The sequence below is a fragment of the Hyla sarda genome, chromosome 6, assembly GCF_029499605.1.
Source record: "Hyla sarda isolate aHylSar1 chromosome 6, aHylSar1.hap1, whole genome shotgun sequence".
NCBI lineage: Eukaryota > Metazoa > Chordata > Amphibia > Anura > Hylidae > Hyla > Hyla sarda.
The window spans coordinates 121515791-121537689 of record NC_079194.1 but is presented as its reverse complement, the minus strand read 5'-3'; the positions used below and the strand labels follow the sequence as shown (position 1 = coordinate 121537689).

Here is a 21899-nt window from a genome sequence, read left to right as displayed (position 1 = left end):
GATGTTAGACTAGGACTATATGGAGACTTGTGGCTGTCCGACATAATATCACAATGTTGATCTACTAAAACCATAATTTAGCAGCAATATAGGATTTCTGCAGTCTGGCATGTCACAGTAACTTAGTCCCGATGCAGCAGTGCAACATTGTGACCTTATGCTGCATGGCCACATACCTCAATCGTAGTCCTATCCTTATTCCCTAGGCCAGGAGTTCACACAGTTCTGCTGGTAGTGACAATGGCCGAACTGGTATGATCAGTGGTCACCAAAAATGGTGAAACTAAAACAGGTACTCTAAGCAGCTGTTAACAAAACAGTATACTATATAGTATATTTCTGTGTTGTATTGTGAAAAAGGATTCACAGAAGTGGAATGGTTAGCTCGCATTAAAACTTAACTTTTAATGTAATAAGAAATAAGATAAATTGTCCTCAAAATGATAATATTGAAACTATAAACAGATATAGGTGCAAAGGAAAAGAGAGCTCTGATAAATGGATAAGAGCTCAAATACCCTCACCCATCAACAACGTGTATCCTACAAAACACAGCCTGTGTAACAAACAACAAGGACGTATCAATCCCGACGCATTTCCCTCCCCTCCAAAGCTGCTGATGTGGAGAAATATGGGGTTCCTCAGGGGATATAGGAGAAAATAATATAAACAGATACAGCTGGTAAATAGTGGCTGCCAGCTAACAAAATTAGATGTACGGTCCAATAAGGACCACTTGCTCAGACCCAATGGTAAGTCCTTCACATGGATCAGTAGCAGGGTAGCCTGTGCCTGTAGATGATGGCTGGACACAGAATAGCACAGCAGCCAATTGTGAAAAAAGGCCAACATATGCCCCAGTATGGATAAATAAATAAACATTTCTTGACAAGATGCCCAATTGCACCCGATCCTATCTGTAGCATTCAGAGTGGTTGGAGGGAACATACAACTAGCCGGGAGTAAATGGGGTCAGAATCCAGAACCGATAGAGTCCATGCACGATGGCGCCACCGCAGCCCGCCCTTCACTGCAGAGGATCAGACATGAATGCACTTTCCTTTCAGACTTCATCTAATCTACAGCTTGCTGAATCCTTTATTACCAACACATTTGGTCATCTGCGGACGCTGGAAGAGGCTGTCAGGGAGACGCGAGGAATAATGGCAGAGAATACAACCAGGAAATATTTCCTTGGATTGGCTTTGGACACATCATTAATCATTGCTGAATTGCAGCTTCTTTTCCCAGCAGTTCAGAAGGCCCCTTGCATGCACTGCATAGATAACATTTAGTCTTCTGCCGGCAGGCTGGATAAAAAGAGATGGCCTTAACCCTGTCAATGCTAGATTTGGCACTCAAAGTGTTAAAGTGGACCCATTGCTACAGCTGGTCACAACCCATACTTCACATCAGACAATTATGCCACCGGGAACTTATAAATGGAAGCTTCATGCACAAGGACAGGAATTAGCCTGCAGACGTCTGCTATAGGTCAATGAGGGGTTTAGGGGAGAATAAAATGCTAATCGTATATGTGTAAGAGGGTGTTTCACATATTTTAGACATATCTTAGACCAGTGTATCCCAACTAGGGTGCCTCCAGCTGTTGCAAAACTACAACTCCCAGCATGCCCGGACAGCCTTTGGCTGTCCGGGCATGCTGGGAGTTGTAGTTTTGTAACAGCTGGAAGCACCCTGGCTGGGAAACACTGTCATATACTGATGTCTTAGGCTGGAAACTAGTATTACCTATGTTTAAACCCATCTTCAAGGAGACGCTAGCTACTTGCTACATCTCAGCTCTTATCTACATTTCCGACCTTTTTATTTTTTTTAAAAAGAAAATTAGAAAAAACAAGCTATAAACTGTCCAAATATCAAACATGTCCCAGCAAAGTGACAGGATAAGAAGAGACCCTCTTACTGTGAGTGACTGCAGGGTGACAGTGACAGAAGAGCTGTTGGGTGACAGAAGAGTTAGCGTCATGAGCAGTGAGATGGCTGACAATGGTAGCTCTCAAAATTTAAGGTGATCTCCTAGCTAATTGGTCTCCAAACTGCGGCCCTTCAGATGTTGCAAAACCACAACTCCCAGCATGAGTTGTAGGTTTGCAACATCTGGAGGGCCACAGTGACTGACCTAGATATAGAAGGCCGTAGAACAAAAAGCTGAGCAGGGAAAGACTGCTCACAATAACTACACAGAAGGGGTTAAAGGGGTACTCCGGTTGAAAACTGGTGGCAGAAAGTTAAACATATTTGTAAATTACTTAATCCTTCCAGTACTTATTAGCTGCTGAATACTACAGAGGAAATTATTTTCTTTTTGTAACACTGAGCTCTCTGCTGACATCTCTGTCCGTTTTAATAACTGTCCAGAGTAGGAGAAAATCCCCATAGGAAACATATGCTGCTCTGGACAGTTTCTGGTCAAATAGTGCTGCATTCTGGATTTGCTGGATCTTGGGTAATGGGAAATATTGGACATTACATGGAGTGGACACCTATTCTCCATAAGATGCTGTATACATTTCATGAGTTATAATAAGGTAAAGGGGTACTCCCCTGGAAAACATTTTTTTTTTTAAATCAACTGGTGCCAGAGAGTTAAACAGATTTGTAAATGACTTATATTTAAAAATATCAATCCTTCTGGTACTTATCAGCTGCTGTATGCTAAAGAGGAAGTTCTTTTCTTTTTGAATTTCCTTTCTGTCTGACCACAGTGCTCTCTCTGCTTACACCTCTGTCCATGCCAGGAACTGTCCAGAGTAGGAGCAAATCCCCATAGCAAACCACATAGCATTGTGGTCAGACTGAAAAGAAAAGAACTTCCTGTGGAGCAAACATCAGCTGATAAGTACTGGAAGGATTAATATATTTTTTTAACAGAAGTAATTTACAAATTTGTTTAACTTTCTGCCACCAGTTTATATATATATGTATGTATGTATATATATATATATATATATATATATATATATATATATAAAGTTTTCCAGCAGAAAACCCCTTTAAGAACCACAGTTTTATCAACACAGACATACTGAACAGATCTGCATATCAGTCATGCTGGCCAATGTATTTATGTGCCTAGGATCAGCTCTTAATAATGGGAATACTGTAACACGTACATGTAGATGAGAGGTTAACAACCCCCTTTTAGCTGCATCTCCCTAGGAAAGGTTAAAAACGCATATAGTGAGCAAGGACAGCTGTGTGCCCCTTCTCACTATCCTTTCCTCGTAGCTGTCAGTCACCATATATGTAACCTACAACCCCGGGAAACAGCTGACCTATATATTCTGCAGACGAAGAATAGCAGCAATGAGGGATACAGACTTCACAACAGGGAGGGAGCATAGGGGGACATTGAGAAGGTCACAGGAGCCTAAAACGTATTCATACTATTTCAATATTCCCCCTCCGTTAAATAAGGTCCAGCTGACACTATCCGGGGGGGGGGGGCTTGGCTCGGGGGTCTTTGCAAACATGGAATTTATACAACTGTGCATCACTTCACAACAGCTTAGATCCTAATGGCTAAGAGGTGAGAAGCATACAACCGTGAATCAGTGTCATACATCTTGCGGTGAACACAATCCGTTAATAATACGTCATGAAGACAATAACTTACAGTGCAAAAATACAGTAACAAAATCCAATCATTTATAAAAATAAAGTAAACAGTGTATACATTGCAGTATACTAAAACATGGCACACATACGAAATCAGTGCTAAAAGCAGAACTTACTAAATATATACCCAGGTGTTAAAGGGGTATTCCAGGCCAAAACTTTTTTTTATATATATCAACTCGCTCCGGAAAGTTAAACAGATTTGTAAATGACTTCTATTAAAAAATCTTAATCCTTCCAATAGTTATTAGCTTCTGAAGCTGAGTTGTTGTTTTCTGTCTAACTGCTCTCTGATGACTCACGTCCCAACATCATTGAGCAGTTAGACAGAAAACTTCAGAAGCTAATAACTATTGGAAGGTTTAAGATTTTTTAATAGAAGTAATTTACAAATCTGTTTAACTTTCCGGAGCCAATTGATATATATATATATACAAAAAAAGGTTTTGCCTGGAATACCCCTTTAAGGCAATGTTTCCCAACCAGGGTGCCTCCAGCTGTTGCAAAATTACAGCTCCCAGCATGCCCGGACAGCCGACGGCTGTCCGGGCATGCTAGGAGTTGTAGTTTTGCAACAGCTGGAGGCACCCTGGTTGGGAAACACTGTGTTAAGATATTAAATTATGCTTTAAAGGGTTACTCCCCTACAAAACATTTTTTTTTTAAATCAACTGGTGCCAGAAAGTTAAACAGATTTGTAAATTACTTCAATTTAAAAATCTTAATCCTTTCAGTACTTATCAGTTGTTGTATGCTCCCGAGGAAGTTATTTTCTTTTTGAATTTCCTTTCTGTCTGACCACAGTGCTCTCTACTGACACCTCTGTCCATTTTAGTAACTCTCCGGAGCAGGATAGGTTTGCTATGGGGATTTGCTCCTGCTCTGGACAGTTCCTGACATGGACAGAGGTGTCAGCAGAGAGCACTGTGGTCAGACAGAAAAGAAATTCAAAAAGAAAATAACTTCCTCTGGAACATACAGCAGCAGATAAGCACTGGAAGGGTTAAGATTTTTTTTTTTTTTTATAGAAGTCATTTACAAATCTGTTTAACTTTATGGCACCAGTTGATTTGAAAAAAAAAATGTTTTCCAGTGGAGTACCCCTTTAAGCATAGATTCCATGTGTATACCATTTGTTGTTGTTATACTGCAATGTATGCACGGTTTACTATATTTTTTTATATAAGATTTTTGGCTCTGTAACTTTTATTGTAACTTATTGTCGCTGCACTTATTTCTACTACATTTTCTGGTTGTGCCGCTTCTATTTGATATAGCTAGATAGACATATCGATAAATGGGAGATAAAGGGACATTTATCAATGTTTGCTTATGTATTCTCTTTTTTTTTAGTACTTTTTTCCTTACTTTTTTTGCTTATGTGTGACTTATTTATCAACTGGTCTCAGCCTGTTGATCATTTTCTTTCACGTAAGCAATTTTTCCTTTTTTACTTTGGTAGTAGCTTTTTCTGCTCCATGTTTGAGCTGGAGTAAATTTAGTAAATTTTTTACCCTGTTGCGACTTTTTTTTGCGCAGTTGCGACTGTCGCAGTTAATAAATACCTGACTACCCGTAGTCCATTTTAAAATTATTACTACGTAGTTAATTTTTGGAAAACTTGCTTTTCTCGCTTTCCAGTCAAAATGTTGCACGAAAAATCGCGTAGTCGCAGTTGCGACAATTTTGCAACAATTATAATAAAGAAAACCTGACTAAACCCGTTGATAAATGTCCATAATAGAGATTAATACATATAGAACTAGATAGATAAATGGGATAAATACATTTAAAACAGATCAATCTGATAGGGTTTCGTCCCTGACGGCTTAGTAGGCATAGGGGTATGATGAGGATATATACCCTTTGTGAGTCAGGACAATGCAGCCTATTATAACGATAGCACTGACAGGTATTGTAAGGGTGCAGGGTGTTTATAAGCGATCCTGACATTGATCTCATGGTATACTGTACTGTACTGAGTGCAGTGATGACAGAGATGGATTTTCTTTCTTACCTCTGACATGTTCACTCTGCCTTCAAGGAAGGAGCAGTCTGCAGCATTGTGGGTGCACACATGCCGATACTTGCACCAGTGGCACGGGTAGGATCCATTCACACAGGAAAGGCAGCTAGGAAAAGGGGGAAAACAATGAAATACAGTGAGTTTGTCTGAAGAACTTCACCCAATGATCCCTCATAGGTTTCACTTGACACTATGGGTACGAAGCAAAGTGAGGTTCTGGAAAAACACAAGTGCTGGGGTATTTAACCGGACATTTTAACCAGGAATGATAGGAGTAGTAGTATTACAAGGTTAGGCAGCAATATAATACTTTGTCATTACATAATTAAGCTGACTTGTTAATCAGGACTCCAAAAAAGCTGGGTCATTCCAATCTCTGGTACAGGAAATCTGTTATCTCTGCACACATCTTATACTCGGTCAGTGATTCCCAACCAGTGTGCCTCCAGCTGTTGCAAAACTACAACACCCAGCATGCCCGGACAGCCAAAGGCTGTCCGGGCATGCTGGGAGTTGTAGTTTTGCACAGGGGTCAAGTCCTGAGAAAAAAAAAAAAAGTGTGGGAACTACAACTCACCCAAGATTTCCACTCAAGGGCTGCTCCTGCAGGACTCCTGCTAATGGGAACGGTGTTCCTGCTGTGGAAAAAGTGCAGGAACTCAGTTCCCACCCGTTCCTGCAGTACTTGAGCCCTGGTTTTGCACCAGCTGGAGGCATACTGATTGGGAAACACTGTTGTATGTTATAACAACCATTTTAGCAGCTGTATTGATGCTCACCCAGCTTTCCAAAAAACCACTGACAAGAATCCAGATGATAGCCCACTGTGTTTGTAACTCTGCTTTCCTGGGATCCAGAACTGTAAACCTGCATAGCACCAATTAAGTATTCCTTGCTTCTAGTTTAGCATATATACCACTCAGTCAATGACACCGATGCAGAGAGGCGATGTTTGCTGCTGCACTCAGCGGCGACATGAGGAGGATTGATCCGCTTGTAGGATACCAGTCAATGAGATGGCAAAATCCAATTACGATGACAGCCATGTTCCCCTCCCTCGCTCATCTCAGCCTATGCAACGTAATGGGAAGCCCTGCAAACACCGCAGACACAGTCGGTGCCATCTACCGCTTATTAAACGGTGCGGCTGTTTTCCTTAAGTTCCCTAAACTCGCCAGCGCAACGTCTGTTCCGGTATTTGAATATGTAGATGTCATTAGTCATTTTAATAGAAGCGGATATAATTTTATTTACACTGGAGACTCCTTAAATGAACGGCCTTGACATTTGGTAAATGCGTTCGTTTAACGAATATGTTGTAGCTATTAGGCAAAGTAAATGGAGAGTTAATAAGGAGATGCATTTAGAGCCGGGATATTTCCACCGCACAGCGTAATCTATGGATGCTCAGCGAAGCCGACACACGAGAGGGGAGGCCGCAAAGCTTCCACTGAGAAACCCTACAAAGAAAACTGCAGAATAAGCGGTAAACAGCAGATCTGCTGCAACGCCAAACTAATAAACAATTAAAACACTAAAATAAATAGAGCAACTATGCAACAACTGGCTATACTGAGCACAAATCTCACAGGTTACCGTAATAGTCGAATGTGGCGGTATTTCATTCTCTAATCTGGAACAGGTTATTATGGCTGAACAAAGCATGCTAAATTTAGAAACAGCTGAGCTGGTGTACCCAAGCCTGTCGTGTGATACTGTGTGTTAAGCTTGTGTATCTAAGCCTCCCATATGTGATACTGTCTCCTGACTCAGTATATCTATTCCTATAATGTGTGATACTGTCTGCTTCCAAGCCTAACATGTTCGATACCATCTACAGATTCAGTGCACATAAGCCTACTAGGGAAAGGACACAGGCTGCAGAAATGCTATGGACATTGGAAAATGGTGGAAAATCTGCACAATTTCCACACCTATTCATGTGGCTGATAAAGGGTGTATTCACACGTACAGTTTCCTGTGCATATTTGATGGTACAGGATTTGAAAATGCAGATTTTATGCTGCGGAGTTCAATGTAAGCTGAAAGACTGAACACAGCTTCAAATCCTGCACATTAAATATGCACAGGATACTGTACGAGTGAAGACGCCCCAAGGGTCTATTCACACGTACAGTATTCTGCGCAGATTTAATGCGCAGATTTGATGCGCCGGATTTGAAGCTTTATTCAGTCATTTAGTTTACACTGAAACCTGGAGCAGAAAATTCTGTGCATCAAATCTGCGCAGAATACTGTACGTGTGAATAGACCATAAGGGTATGTTCACACATACAAGATCTGCTGCATATTTTGTGCATCTGACTTTGCTACCCATTAACTTCAATGGGTAGCAACATCGGCTGCAGAAAATATGCAGCAGATCCTGGCCGGCTTCTTACATGACCAGTGGGCTCAGCCTACCACTGGCCGGGGCGGGACATCGCTGCGACCGGTGATAGGCTGATGGCTGTCCAACGTTCCAGTCCCCAGCGTAAGGCCAACGTAGGCAAGTTAAAATGTATTTTCTGTATCTTTTGCAGCCCGGGCATAGGTATACAGCGTACAGCAGTGGTCTCCAACCTGCGGACCTCCAGCTGTTGCAAAACTACAACTCCCAGCATGCCCGGACAGCCGTTGGCTGTCCGGGCATGCTGGGAGTTGTAGTTTTGCAACAACTGGAGGTCCGCAGGTTGGAGACCACTGGCGTACAGTGAGTTCCAGCACCAGCGGCCCCCAACAAAGAGGAGGAGGGCAGTGCTTGAAGGTGACATATGCGAGTAGTACCCCGCTGGGCTGATCATTAATTGGGGGGGGAGCAGAACAGTGCTGGCGGGTCACATGATTTGTGGGTGGAAGCCGAACACCGCGCGCCGGTCACATGATTGGGGTGAGGGGGGGGTTGAAACTACCGTTATATACCGTCGAACCGCCGTAAATTAAAAAAAATACCATGATACACATATTTAGTCATCCCGCCCAGCCCTATGTGAACGTGCTCGAAGGGTGTATTCACACGTACAGTATCCTGCGCAGATTAGGGCGTGTTTCGAGTGGAGTGCCACTCTTTATTACAGATAAACATGTTCAAATGTCTGTTCACGTTGTTTTACATTGAATCTTCAATAAAGCTGGAATTTTATTCAAGTGCTGGTCAACCTTATATTGCTTTGTGCATTGGAATCCGTACAGATCCGTGCAATGAATCCACCGGGGAGGTGAGCTGATCTGCTCTCTGCTTCAAACACGCACAGAATACTGTATGTGTGAATACACCCTTAGGATTATTATGCTTTAATTCTCAAGCTGCAGATGTATTGAAGTCAATGGGGAAAATCTGCATGATATCCACAGCACAGGCTATTTTCTGCCCAGGTTTATTTAATTTATTTTTTTGCAGCCTGGGGTTGTGATTTTCAATATCTGATCCAATCTACTGCTATTCTAAACATTACAGATTTAGGCACAGAATTTTCTGCAGAAAATCTAAAGCAAAACCACCACATGCTGAGCCTGTGCATGTAAGCCTGCCACCTATGTTACAATCATATGAGTTTGTGTATCCAAACCTATGGTGTGTGATACTGTCTTGCTGTACTATCTGCTGAGCCAGTATATCAGCCTATCACGTGCAAAACACATTCAGCTTGCATTGGTGTCCTCCATACCTCTTTTGGTCACATCACACACTGCCTTAAGGATATGCACAGTTTTTTCTTCAACCTTTCTCTCCAGCTGTTGTAAAACTACAACTCCCAGCATGCCCAGGCAGCCACGGCTGTAAGCAGGATTGCATCATACAGCTTTGCAGCAATTGCTGGCAGCCAATCCCAGCACATGGGCTGTACAGACTTGCAGGCTTCTGGTTAACAAGTGGTTAAGTGCTATTTGTAAATACTGCTCTTTAATAAAGCACATTCTTGGCATCAATTACCATGCATGGCTGCTAACAATAAGAAGCAATTAGCCCCAGAACCCAAGTTCATATTCATTTGTCTACCAGGTAATGGAGTATTTCACCCGTGCGCAAGACCCAAAACACGTCCGGGAGTGCAGACGAAGAAGCGCAATCTTATTGGTCCACTGAATGTCAGTGAGGCAGGGCCATGTGCCTACAGAATCCTGAACGCACATTGGGGTAAATGCTGTTTTCTTTTTACGCTTTAGCTGATCTATAGCATAGAGATTCTAATACACTGCAAACTATAGCACTGCCTAAACTAGGGAGCATTGCCATTCAGGGCTTTGGGACAGCTGGGTGGGAGCCCTGCAGGGAACTGCACTTGTAACCAAATTGGTTGTCACACAATACACTGCATACTATAGCACTACCTAAACTAGTGAGGTTTGCAATTCAGGGCTTTTGGACAGCTGGGTGGGAGCACTGAAGGAAGCTGCAATTGTAACCAAACTGGTTGTCACCCAATACACTGCCAACTATAGCACTGCCTTAACTAGGGAGCTTTGCTATTCAGGGCTTTGGGACAGCTGGGTGGAAGCCCTGCTGGGAGCTGCACTTGTAACCAAACTGGTTGTCACCCAATACACTGCCAAGTATAGAACTGCCTAAACTAGGGAGCTTTGCTATTCAGGGCTTTGGGACAGCTGGGTGGGAGCCCTGCAGGGATATGCACTTGTAATCAAATTGGTTGTCACCCAATTTTTCTAAAAAACAGAATTAATAAAATACTATCCTGCGAAAAAATTCTAAATATATTATTCTAAATATGCTGTAGCACTGTCTTCTAATAAAAAATAAAAAAAAAAAAAACTTTTGAGATTTTTAAATATCAAAAAAGCCTGTGTAGATATCATTTTGTCACCCAAGGTGCTCACAAAACCCTCTCCGGTTCAGCCTAAAATTCTATTATCATGGCTTTAAAAAAATAAAAAAAATATTAAAAGGGACATGCCTTTTAAAAAAATCTAACAATATCTGCAGCCCTGAAGGGCCCCAAAGAGCAGACACATTCAGCTATATAGAGAAGCAAGTGAAAGCACTAGTACATAGAATACCATGTGTGCTCCACCCCTCTCACCAATCAAAAGAGGCACCAAGTATCACATGACTGTACAGCCTTCATGAGGTTGAGCTCACTGCTTCTGATGCAATAAGTGGGTGACACTGTGCCCAACTGGTATTGTACAGAAGATGCCAGTATTTAAAAGGCTCATGTCTGGGTGACAAGTTTGATGGCAATGGCATCAGAAATGGATTGTACAAACAAAAAACCCCATCTAAAAACAGCAGCCAGTTAAACAATTCTCAAACAAAGAAGATGCATCCGGCACCACTACTGTGTGAACACATCTAGAGTTAATGGCTGTGGCTACACCTATATAGGAACTAGCGCGGGGGTGCCATTCTCTGAAACAATGTAAATGTCCAATAGTTGCAAGAGAGGGAAAAGAATGCACTCACCCGTAATAAACTTGCTTGCAGAACTTTATTTCATAAAAGCAGTTAGGGTACAGCGGGTAGAAGAAGAGGAGCAACCTTGCGGCAACAGACTGTTTCCTGCACCAATGCAGATAGGGTACAGCAGGTAGAAGCAGAGGAGCAACCTTGCAGCAACAGACTGTTTCCTGCACCAAAGCAGATAGGGTACAGCAGGTAGAAGCAGAGGAGCAACCTTGCAGCAACAGACTGTCTCCTGCGCCCAAGCAGATAGGGTACAGCATGTAGTAGCAGAGGAGAAGCCTTGCGGCAACAGACTGTTTCCTGCACCAAAGCAGATAGGGTATAGCAGGTAGAAGCAGAGGAGCAACCTTGCGGCAACAGATTGTTTCCTGCGTCCAAGCAGATAAGGTACAGCATGTAGTAGCAGAGGAGCAACCTTGCTGCAACAGACTGTTTCCTGCGCCCAAGACTGTTTCCTGCACCCAAGCGCACTTCCGAGGAAGCGCACTTGGGCGCAGGAAACAGTCTGTTGCCACGAGGTTGCTCCTCTGTTTTTACCCGCTGTGCCCTATCTGCTTTTATGAAATAAAGTTCCTCAAGCAAGTTTATCACAGGTGAGTGCGTTCTTTTCACTCTCTAGCAAGTATTGAGCTAAGCAATTCTACTTTCAAGCCGCACACTGCGAAACACGTAGTGATATGTGCCAAAATCATCATATCTATAATAGGCTTTCCTCTATTTGACTCTATTAAACAGCAAAATAAAATTCTGTATTGATCTTTTACTGTGAAGCCAGAAGAGATTAGAGCTAAGAAAATCAGCATAACCATTCAATAAGATGTTCAGCCTCTTAGCAGATCATATCCAAGGATTTCACGCTCGGTGATGTCATAATATCCACCATTCATCTCTTCAGCATGTGAGGGTCAAACCTCCCACCCGAGACAGATAAGATCTGGGCGCAAATATTTTACAATCCGCGGGAGCTCTGGATGTATGCTAATCTTTAGCCACTGCATGACTTTATCCAGCAACCCTGACCTTTCAACTTTGACCCAACTGTGCCAGCATAAAGAGAGTCATCATCTGTCTGGACAAACAATTCTCTGTTCTTTCTACGCACTTGTGGATTTAATATAAGACAATCACTTCACCATGGAAATTTACACACTCAGACACGCACATCCTCGTAGGATCTGAGGACCCAGTTGGAACAGATGTTCCTTGTGCGGTGATGGATTAAACCTTACTAACCACATGAATGCCATTTTCCACTAATCATCCCCATAATAAGTGAAGTTACGGGGGGGAGATTTATCAAAACCTGTCCAGAGGAAAAGTTGCTGAGTTGCCCATAGCAACCAATCAGATCGCTTCTTTCCCTTTTAATAAGGCCTCTAAAAAATTTTAAGAAGCGATCTCATTGGTTGCTATGGGCAACCCAGCAACTTTCAATCTGGACAGGTTTTGATAAATCTCCCACCGTGTATATACTTCACACAATTTATCTTGTAATAATCCTGAGATCAGGGCTCAAGTCCTGCAGGAAATCATGGAAATGGAGTTCCTGCACTTATTCCACAGCAGGAACCTTGCAGGACCAGCCCTTAAAGGGTACTCTGCCCCTAGACATCTTATCCCCGATCCAAAGGATAGGGGATAAGATGTCTGATTGCAGGAGCCCACCACTGGGGACCCCGCAATCTTGGCTGCGGCACCCCAGACATTCGGTGCACAGAGTAAACTTCACACAGAGTTGACATCACTGCCATGCCCCCTCAATGCAAGTCTATGGGAGGGCATCACGCCCCCTCCCGTATACTTGCATTGAGCGGCCGTGGCGTCACGAGTCTTCGGCGCCTCACCCGACACTAAGTAGACGCGGGGGTCCCCAGCAGCGGGACCCCCACGATCAGACATCTTATCTCCTATCCTTTGGATAGGGGATACGATGTCTAGAGGCGGAGTACCCCTTTAAGCGAAAATCTTTGGTGAGTTCCCACACTTTTTCCCAGGATTTGACCCCTGCCTGAGATACAGTTTGTATTATACTCCAGAGCTGTACTCACTATTTTGCTGGAAGAGCCACTATGACACACATTACATTGCAGAATGGTGGCGGTTTCCTTCCAAATTTCCAAAAATACTGATAAGTGAATTTAGATTGTGAACCTAATGGAGACAGGGCCCAATTTTAGTGATGGCAAGTTCTGTACTGCGTTGCAGAATATGTTAGTGCTATAGAAATAAAGGAATTATTATTACTAATTTTACTTAATCTTGGCGCTGTACATATATTACTTATAATGATCCTCAGTTACAGCCTGTGTTATACACCAGAGCTGCATTTACAATTCTGCAGTTTTCAGAGCCGAAGCCTCCAAGCATTTCTTGTCTGCACAGAGCTTGCTCTGGTGATTTGCATTCTGGGAATTATTATTTTATTTTTTTATGCACTGTATAATCATTTGATGTAGGAAAAACTAAGTGGTTAAAGGGGTACTGCGGTGGAAAACAATTTTGTTTAAATCAACTGGTGCCAGAAAGGTAAACCAGATTTGTAAATAACTTCTATTTAAAAATCTTAATCCTTCCAGTAATAATCAGCTGCTGTATGCTCCACAGGAAGTTCTTTTCTTTTTGAATGTCTTTTCTGTCTGACCACAGTGCTCTCTTCTGACACCTCTGTCCATGTCAGGAACTGTCCAGAGTAGGAGAAAAACCTCATAGCAAACCTCTCCTGCTCTGGACAGTTCCTGACATGGACAGAGGTGTCAGCACTGTGGTCAGACTGAAAACAACTACTTAACTTCCCCTGGAGCAGACAGCAGCTAAGTACTGGAAGAATTAAGATTTTTTTTAATTGAAGTAATTTACAAATCTGTTTAACTTTCTGGCACCAGTTGATTTTAAAAAAACAAAAACAAACTTGTTTTCCACCGTCGTACCCCTTTAAGGAAGTGTCTGACTGTAACACACACACATATATTTAGAGAGAGAGATATTATTGTTTATTTTTAAAAAAGACTACATTATATCTTATACTTCACTTACAAGCTGCGCTTTTTGTGACTTCTTGTTAAAGATGAACATAACATTTCTTTCAGCAGTCTACACATATGTATGCAGCAGGTTTAGATCTAACACCAAATGTGGATGCAAACATATTCCACAATACATACAATGTATTAAATGGGGTTAAAAAAATGGAACTCCCCTTTAAGGATCTTAAAAAGGACACATGGGCCCAGATTTATCAAACTGTGTGAGAGAAAAAGTAGAGAGATTTCCCCACAGCGACCAATCACAGCTCAGCTAACGAGCTCTGGTAAAGTGAAAGCTGAGCTGTGATTGGTTGCTATGGGAAAATCTCTCCACTTTTTCTCTCACGCAGTTTGATAAATGTGGGCCATGGTTCCTATAAATATATGGATAGACAATTGGGTGCTACCAGTTAAAGGGGTACTCCACTGCCACAGCATTTAGTTCTGAACGCTGGGTGTGGGCTGCGGGGTCGTGGCGTCATGGCCACGCCCCCTCAATGCAAGTCTATGGGAGGGGGCGTACGCCCCCTCCCATAGACTTGCACTGAGGGGGCACGGCCGTGACGTCACGACCCCGCAGCCAACATTCAGTGTTCCGAACTAAATGTTCTGAACGCTGGGGCAGTGGAGTACCCCTTTAAGGGTTTGTCCCTGCACAATCTAGTAGTCAGCTTTGATTGGATCATCTCAAACAGTGTAGGGACATGCGGTAACACCCAATTGGCTATTTAGTCATACATTTCTGAGCTATACGTAAAGATGTTACAGAATTGTTATTTCATCGGGAATACAGGTCAGGAGAGGTCATGGTCACATTTACACAGAAATGGACAGTATTAAAGAGTGGTTAACGCTACATCATCAAAATGCCAATCCTCTGATAGATCCCATTGCAAACGACAAATACAAAATGGAGAAAGTAGGAAACTTTATCATCCTTTGCACTGTCCCTAAAATACAAGCAGATCCAAAAGCAGAAATATTGTGCAAAATCTGCAAGGAAATGCCTTCATCTAAAAAACCAATGCAGGCTTTGCCGGGAAAAAAAAAAAATATATATATTTTGCTCCAGAGCAGTCGCAGTCTGTGTAAACAGCCAAAGAATATGCATTACACCCGTCCACAAAGATTTTCATTTAAAATGTAAGGGATCTTTTCGAATTCCCCCGCCGAGTTTCACTTCAGTATGTCAAGGTAGGACCGTCTCTGTGGAGAAGCGTTTATAGAGCCCCAAGATTCCCTTCTAGCACGACTCGCCGCCACCACCGCCATTAAATATAAATCTGCAATACGCAAAAAGACATAGGGAAAAAAAAAAAATCTACACAAACACGACAACATTGAGGAAATATTTAATTAAGCTGCTTGCAAAAGAGAAGAAATTCATTTCCATGTCTCCAGCATCATCTCTCTGCTCGTTTTGGAAATGAGAAGCCTTTAGCTTTACCTACAAACATGTTAATTGGCGTGCTCTTTATGCAAATTTATGCAGTTTGATTTCAGCGGCGGATATTAATTTAAAGACTGCGCAGAGCCGTCACTCTCTGGTGAGTTTGGAAGGCGAGTGAGGGAGGACTCGATGACTGAACTCTACTGCTGGAGGGCTAGATCTGGTGGCACCCTAGGCATTCAGAGCATCATGACCTGTATAGTCTCATAGGCCTAAACAGAAATCTGCTAAATACACAATGGCATGTTTATACAAAAGGAGATGTGTAAGGTTAAACCATTGAACTCCATAAAAGGTGGCACACACTTAAAGGAGTACTCTGGAGCAGTCTACTCCTGCTCGGTCCTGCCCGGGCTGCAAAAAAATGAAAATAAACTATCCTTCACCTTCCTGGGTTCCCACAGAGCGCCACTGCAACTGATCAGTCCTCCGGTCCATCCTCTTCATACTTCCCTGTGAACGAAGCGTCACATGGCGCTCAGCCTATCGCCGGCCGCCACGATGTTCTGCCCATAATAGGCTGAGCGCCATGTGACGCTTCGTTACACCCGGAAGTATGAAGAAGTTGGACCAGAGGACCAATCAGCTGTAATGGTGCTCCACGGGAACCCAGGAAGGTGAGGGATGGTTTATTTTCATTTTTTTTGCAGCCCGGGCAGGACGGAGCAGGAGTACTCTGCTCCAGAGTACTCCTTTAAGATTAAAAAAAACAACACAGACATCCACCTTAAAGCAGACCTCCTGCATTCCACCTAATACCTTCAGTCTAAGCCAAAGCAGCTATGTAATAATCATCTTAGTACAGGTTGTAATTTACAATCCTAAGAAGCTTACATACAGATATCTTAATCAAAATCCTAGCTGCAGTGTAAAGCATGGAGGATAAAGAGTGCACAGTAACCATCCGCCTTGACTGATAGATCGTTCCTTAGACCCAAACAGGGAAAGATTCATAAATCAAGGCTGGCATGGCAGTGAGAAGACACTAGGGACCACCTTGATCGTGGTTCAGGAAAAATGAAAATGATGACAGGGCCCCTTTAAATTTAGTATATTAGATATATCCAAGTCAATTCGCCAGTTGGCGAATCATCGGCTTTGTGCGCTTTGCAAAATCTACCATAAAGAGAACTTAAGTGCAACTGTTGCTGAAAAGGTCAAGTTAAGGGGTCCTTAAGTGGTTAAATGGTTTTTCCAGGATTATAAAAATATGGCTTCTTTCTTTCAAAACACAGTGCCACCACTATCCCATGGTTATGTGTTGTATTGCAGCTCAACTCTGGCACTGTTTTGAGAAGAAAGGAGCCATGTTTTTCTTATTGTGGATAAATTCCTTTTAAGAATAGATCCTAATAGTTAGGTCCTATCAAGCCCAATCTATATTCCTATTGTGTCCTCTGGATCAACACAGTAGGTACACAATAGAAATATAGGTTAAACTTGATATGTTGAAGTGATATGCTACTCAGTACCTAATCCTGATCATGTACATATAACGTTTATGTGTCTGGGACTTCTATATCCCTAACAAATAGCATTTATATCTTGCTCACTTGCTTTGTCTTCTTGCCTTGTCGAGGGGACTGTGTCTCTCTCCCTCACTGAGGCTGACTCCTCTGCTCTGAGTCTGGGAGCAGCCTAGCAGTATGCAACACAGCACTCAGTAACTCTTTCCTCTCTGGTTAGATTATTGGAAGATTATTGGAGCTTGCCTGCAGTATTCCTAAAAACATTATGAATTCTGCGCTTTTATCACTAAAATCCTTATTTAGATCTAAACATAAAAATAGATCTTTCTAAATTAGTGCAAGGATTTTAGTGATAAAAGCACAGTAGTTTTGATGCATACATTTTCTATCTGTTCCTGGTAAAGCTGGATGCTACTCAACATACCTGTCACTATGTGTGTCATTCAGCTTTCACAGACTCCTGAATTTCTGATCAGCTTCTGTCATTGAGGAGTCATAGAAAACTTTGGCTGTTCAGGCATGCTGGGAGTTGTAGTTTTGCAACAGCTGTAGCTGCAGTGTTTGTAAAGCACTGTGTTAGAGCAGTGGTGCGTTTAGCTATTTCAAAACTACAACTCCCAGTATGCTTACACATGCTTTGTCTGTTGTCTTGCAAGAGCTGGAGGCACACAGCTCTAACACAGCGTTTTACAGAGAATGTATCCCAGCTGTTGCAAAACTACAACTCCCATCATGGGAGTTTAGTTTAGGTACAGCTGAAGGCTGCAGTGGTGCAATGGTGATCTCCTATATTGGATACCAACACACTTTACGGCCGGTATTCAGTATGCTGCAAAATACAGAGTAGTCTGCCTGCATAAAGATAGATGACCCCCTAGTGGTGGCTATTTTAATTTTTTATTTTTTAGTAAAATTGACATTTGATTTAACAAATGTATATTTAAAAAAGTAATCAGTAGTACTACAAAATATAAAAAGTTTTCCAAAATGACAGTGCCTCTTTAAGAAATATATAAGTTACTAACAAATTTACAATCTTCAATGTGTCTCAACTATTAGGATCTCTCTTGAAAAGGGATTTGCCCAGGATTCGAAAAACATGTCTTGTTTCTATTCAAAAGAGCACCAGAGTTGGGCTACAATACAACACATAACCAGTGAACAGAGGTGGGACTGTTTTTAAAAAGAAAGGACAAACCCTTTAACTCCTTGAGGACACAGGGGACTTTAGCTTTGAGGCCAATTTTTATTTTTGTATTTTGTTTGAAAAAAATAAATCACCCATAAACCTTGCCTCCCTCAGTCACATTGCGGGAAGGGGGAGGAGGCTGATGTCTGTCATTGTGAGCTATCAGCAGCCGTCACATGTCTATGAAGCCCACTTCATAGACTCACTGTGCAGTGTGACATGCATGTACATCACTGTGCGCCAAAGCCCAGGCTGCAGAGCTGTACATGTATGAAGCATGTCGCCTAGGGGTTAAGGGAACCCTAAATTTGCAATGGCTTTGACCTTTGGCTGTCAAATGACCACTCATCTATGTTAGGCTTTAGACACAGTCTAAACAAGGATGTCATGCAGCTCTGAACATCACATCAGTGCCGCGAAATGAAAACTTCTTCAGTGAGACAACAAGAGGCAAATGCAGCAGGAGCAAAGCGCTGAGATACGGTTAACAGAAAGTAGATGGGGCCACTTCATAGACTCCCTATGGGCTGCACTGCCTGGGACAGATCCTGAGAACAGCCCTGTTTAAAGGGAAGATAGAATGTCAGGTCTATTTTACATACGCAGTAAAGGTTCTATCAAACCCTGCACTACAAAAACACCCCCGCTGTACAAATATGCCTGCAGCTAGAATTTCCTTTACAAGTTGCATCCAAAGGCATTCAGCGCAGGAAAGTTTCCATTAGTGAATCCCTAATAAAGGAGCCAACGTAGTGCAAGGGAGAAAAAATGAGAGACAGCACATACATGTTTATAAAGGAGCAGAAGCTCGGCCGCCCCCTGAAACCACCTCTGTCTCCATTCTCTAAACATTATCCTGGCATGTTTCATTACACCATAAAAGGACACTGTGATTCCAGCCTTCCAGGCACAGGAGGCATGAAAAGGACATCTACAAAAGGAGGAAATATCCCTTCCTTTACCCCTGATGTAAGGACAACCATCATGTGCCCTAAAGCACATGAGTGATGCCGAAAACATTCCTCCAATCATATATGGTACATCACAATGGTCTACAAGATAAAATGGTGCCCATCAAACAAATGGAGTAGAAAGAAATATGAAGGTCACACTACAATGCAGAGGCCCTTCAACCTGGGGCTCTACTGTTGTAAAACTACAATTCCCAGCATGTTCTGTAAGCACCAGTTGACTTGGTGGCTGAAAGTCCGGAGTACTATCAAAACATTTCTTTTTTACTATAACAGTATCTTTAAAATTGGTATAAAAAACTGGTTTAGTACTTTTATAATCATTTTGTCCACTGGGTGTCATTTTTTTTTAAATAAAAAGACACGATTGCTCTGATGCATCTAAAGTAAAATGCAAAGCAACTTTTTATTATTCACAATTGGCTCCTATGCAGATCTATGTGTCGCCATGGTCAGACCAAACCCTTTGTGAAGCCTGATCCTGTAACTACTTTATTCGCCCCTCTTTCTAAGGCTGCATTCACACCACGGTTTATGTATAGGGTTTAGGATAACTAAACTTTATGAGCTAAAAACCATATGAAACTGTATAGACATATGGTTTTATATGGTTCTGATTGACTACAATACTATATAAAAGAAAAAAAAAAAAACTTTGAATATACAGTTTAAAACAAACTGGACAGAACCTCAACTGTGCCAAAACATACAAAACCAGATTCCTTTTTTTCAGTACAGTATCTCAATGTCAGTCTATGGATAAAGCAACAAATATGGTTCTATAGAGTTTTGTAAAATATAAACCGTATACAGTAGCTGTAAACATAAACAGTGGTGTGAATGCAACCTAACCAATATTCATTGTAAGACACTGACACCATGGTTTGTGTGTAAGGCAACCATATATGGTTTTATATTATAAATCTGTAAAAAAAAAAACATTTGTTACCATATCCATAAGACCAGCATTGAGAAACTAAAAAGGTTAATCAGGTCTTGTACAGCTTTGGAATGGTTGCGGTACAGTCTTTTTATTTTATTTTATTTTTACAAAAAAATTGATCCTACCCAAGTTTTGTCTACTGTTTCAAAACCATGTTATTTTAAATGCTTTAGAGCAATAAAATGGTTGCAGAAGTATCCAAATTCCATGCAATTTGTATTCCATCTAGGGATATAAAGTACTTATACTAATGGCTTTAGTCCCTGGAAATATGAGCGGACATCTGAAGACTATACTGAAGGTAAAATAAACTCTTACGATTGGTGCACGCTGCAGTTGTAGAAAACAAAGTCGACACTTGCAAATTTCTTCCCAGTTTCTTTGGACTTTAGGTAAAGTTTAACAACTCTCTTGTCACCTGAAAAAAGGAAGAAAAGAAAAATAAATGACATTGACAGTATCCTGAAAGTGGAATCAACCTGCAGTTGAGGGGTTGTAATAGAGGGTATAAGATAAAGGCTGTGGATAACCTGTCAGGTGATTTTTGCTGCCCCATCAGACAGCAAGAAAATGAGCGAGAAGCTATCGTCTTCATTAGACAGGTTTATATGAGCAAATCCTGACAGGACTCCTAATAGATGGTAAGAGCAGGGTAGGATTCCATAAGGAAGCATGAAATGGCATACCCATAAGGATTTTTGTTTTCTCACAGCCTCACCATGTTTGCTAGGAGTCTTGATAGGAAATTATTCTCTCTTTTTACCAAAATTTTATTTTGAAACCTTTATAGTCTCTCCTTTCACCATAACTCAACTCCCGAAGGGGGCACTATAAATAACAGGTTCACTTTAAGAAAATTTTAGGGCAATACTTTAAGAGAATGATATGCAAACTGATTCTCAACTGTAGGACCAATTGGTTTTGATTTGCTGCAGAACTACAACTCCCAGCATGTCCTTCTAGCCAATGGCTGTTATAATCTGATGTGAGTTGCAATTTTGCAGCTGGAGAGTAACAAGTTGTATACCAGTGGTCAAACTTTGGATCTCCAGATGTTGCAAAACTACAATTCCTAGCATACCTGGACAGCCAACCACTGTGCAGACATGCTAGGAATTGTAGTTTTGCAGCATCTGGAGGTTCACAGTTTGAAGACTGCAGTTGTAAAAAAATATGTATACTAACTCTATGCATGGGGCACCATTTGTAGAGGGGAAAAGGTGGCATACGTTGACATTTCGAGCTATGTGTCCCCAGATGTGTCACATTGTGGCCTGCATGACTTTTACCTAAAGCTTTTCTTGCACAAGAAACTGTAGCACAATGGTTAAACTGAAGACTTACTGGAAGGATTGGAAATTGGGTTGGGGGGGTTGAATACATATTGAAAAACAGAGGAGGCTTCTGTTCTCCAACAAAAGCCAGCTCTTTAAGATAGAACGAAGGGAAAAGCCATAAGAGCTGAGTAGGCGTTTCAACCAGACTAGGGGCTTTTGTTTGTGCTATTTATGAAGTTGGAATTAAGGCCGTGAAAACATTACTCCCTCCTGTCCCTCGGCTGAGAAGCTCTGACGCCCGTGGCTGCTCATGCTGGGTCTTATGACCCCTCTCTGATGGGCGGGCTACATGCAGCAATTTCTATAACCACCCACTCATAGCGCGGCTTAAACCCCCCCCCCCCCATGAGAGCTGGGCAAGAAAACAGCAGAGGGACGATGCACAGTAAACTCTGTTTCACTGAGTTCTAAAGGATGGAGTATTCCC

At 41.9% G+C, this 21899-nt stretch overlaps 1 protein-coding gene across 4 annotated transcripts in view; it reads right to left on the bottom strand.

Annotated features, from left to right (window-relative positions):
- The window catches only part of PLXNA1 (plexin A1), a 327026-nt gene that overhangs the window by 106908 nt on the left and 198219 nt on the right, over positions 1-21899 (bottom strand). For all 4 annotated transcript variants that reach the window (XM_056524879.1, XM_056524877.1, XM_056524880.1 and 1 more), the window contains 2 exons: positions 20454-20553; positions 5660-5774 (listed from right to left, as the gene is read on the bottom strand). In XM_056524879.1, the coding sequence (XP_056380854.1) occupies positions 5660-5774; positions 20454-20553 (215 nt within the window). The remainder of the gene's footprint in view (positions 1-5659; positions 5775-20453; positions 20554-21899) is intronic.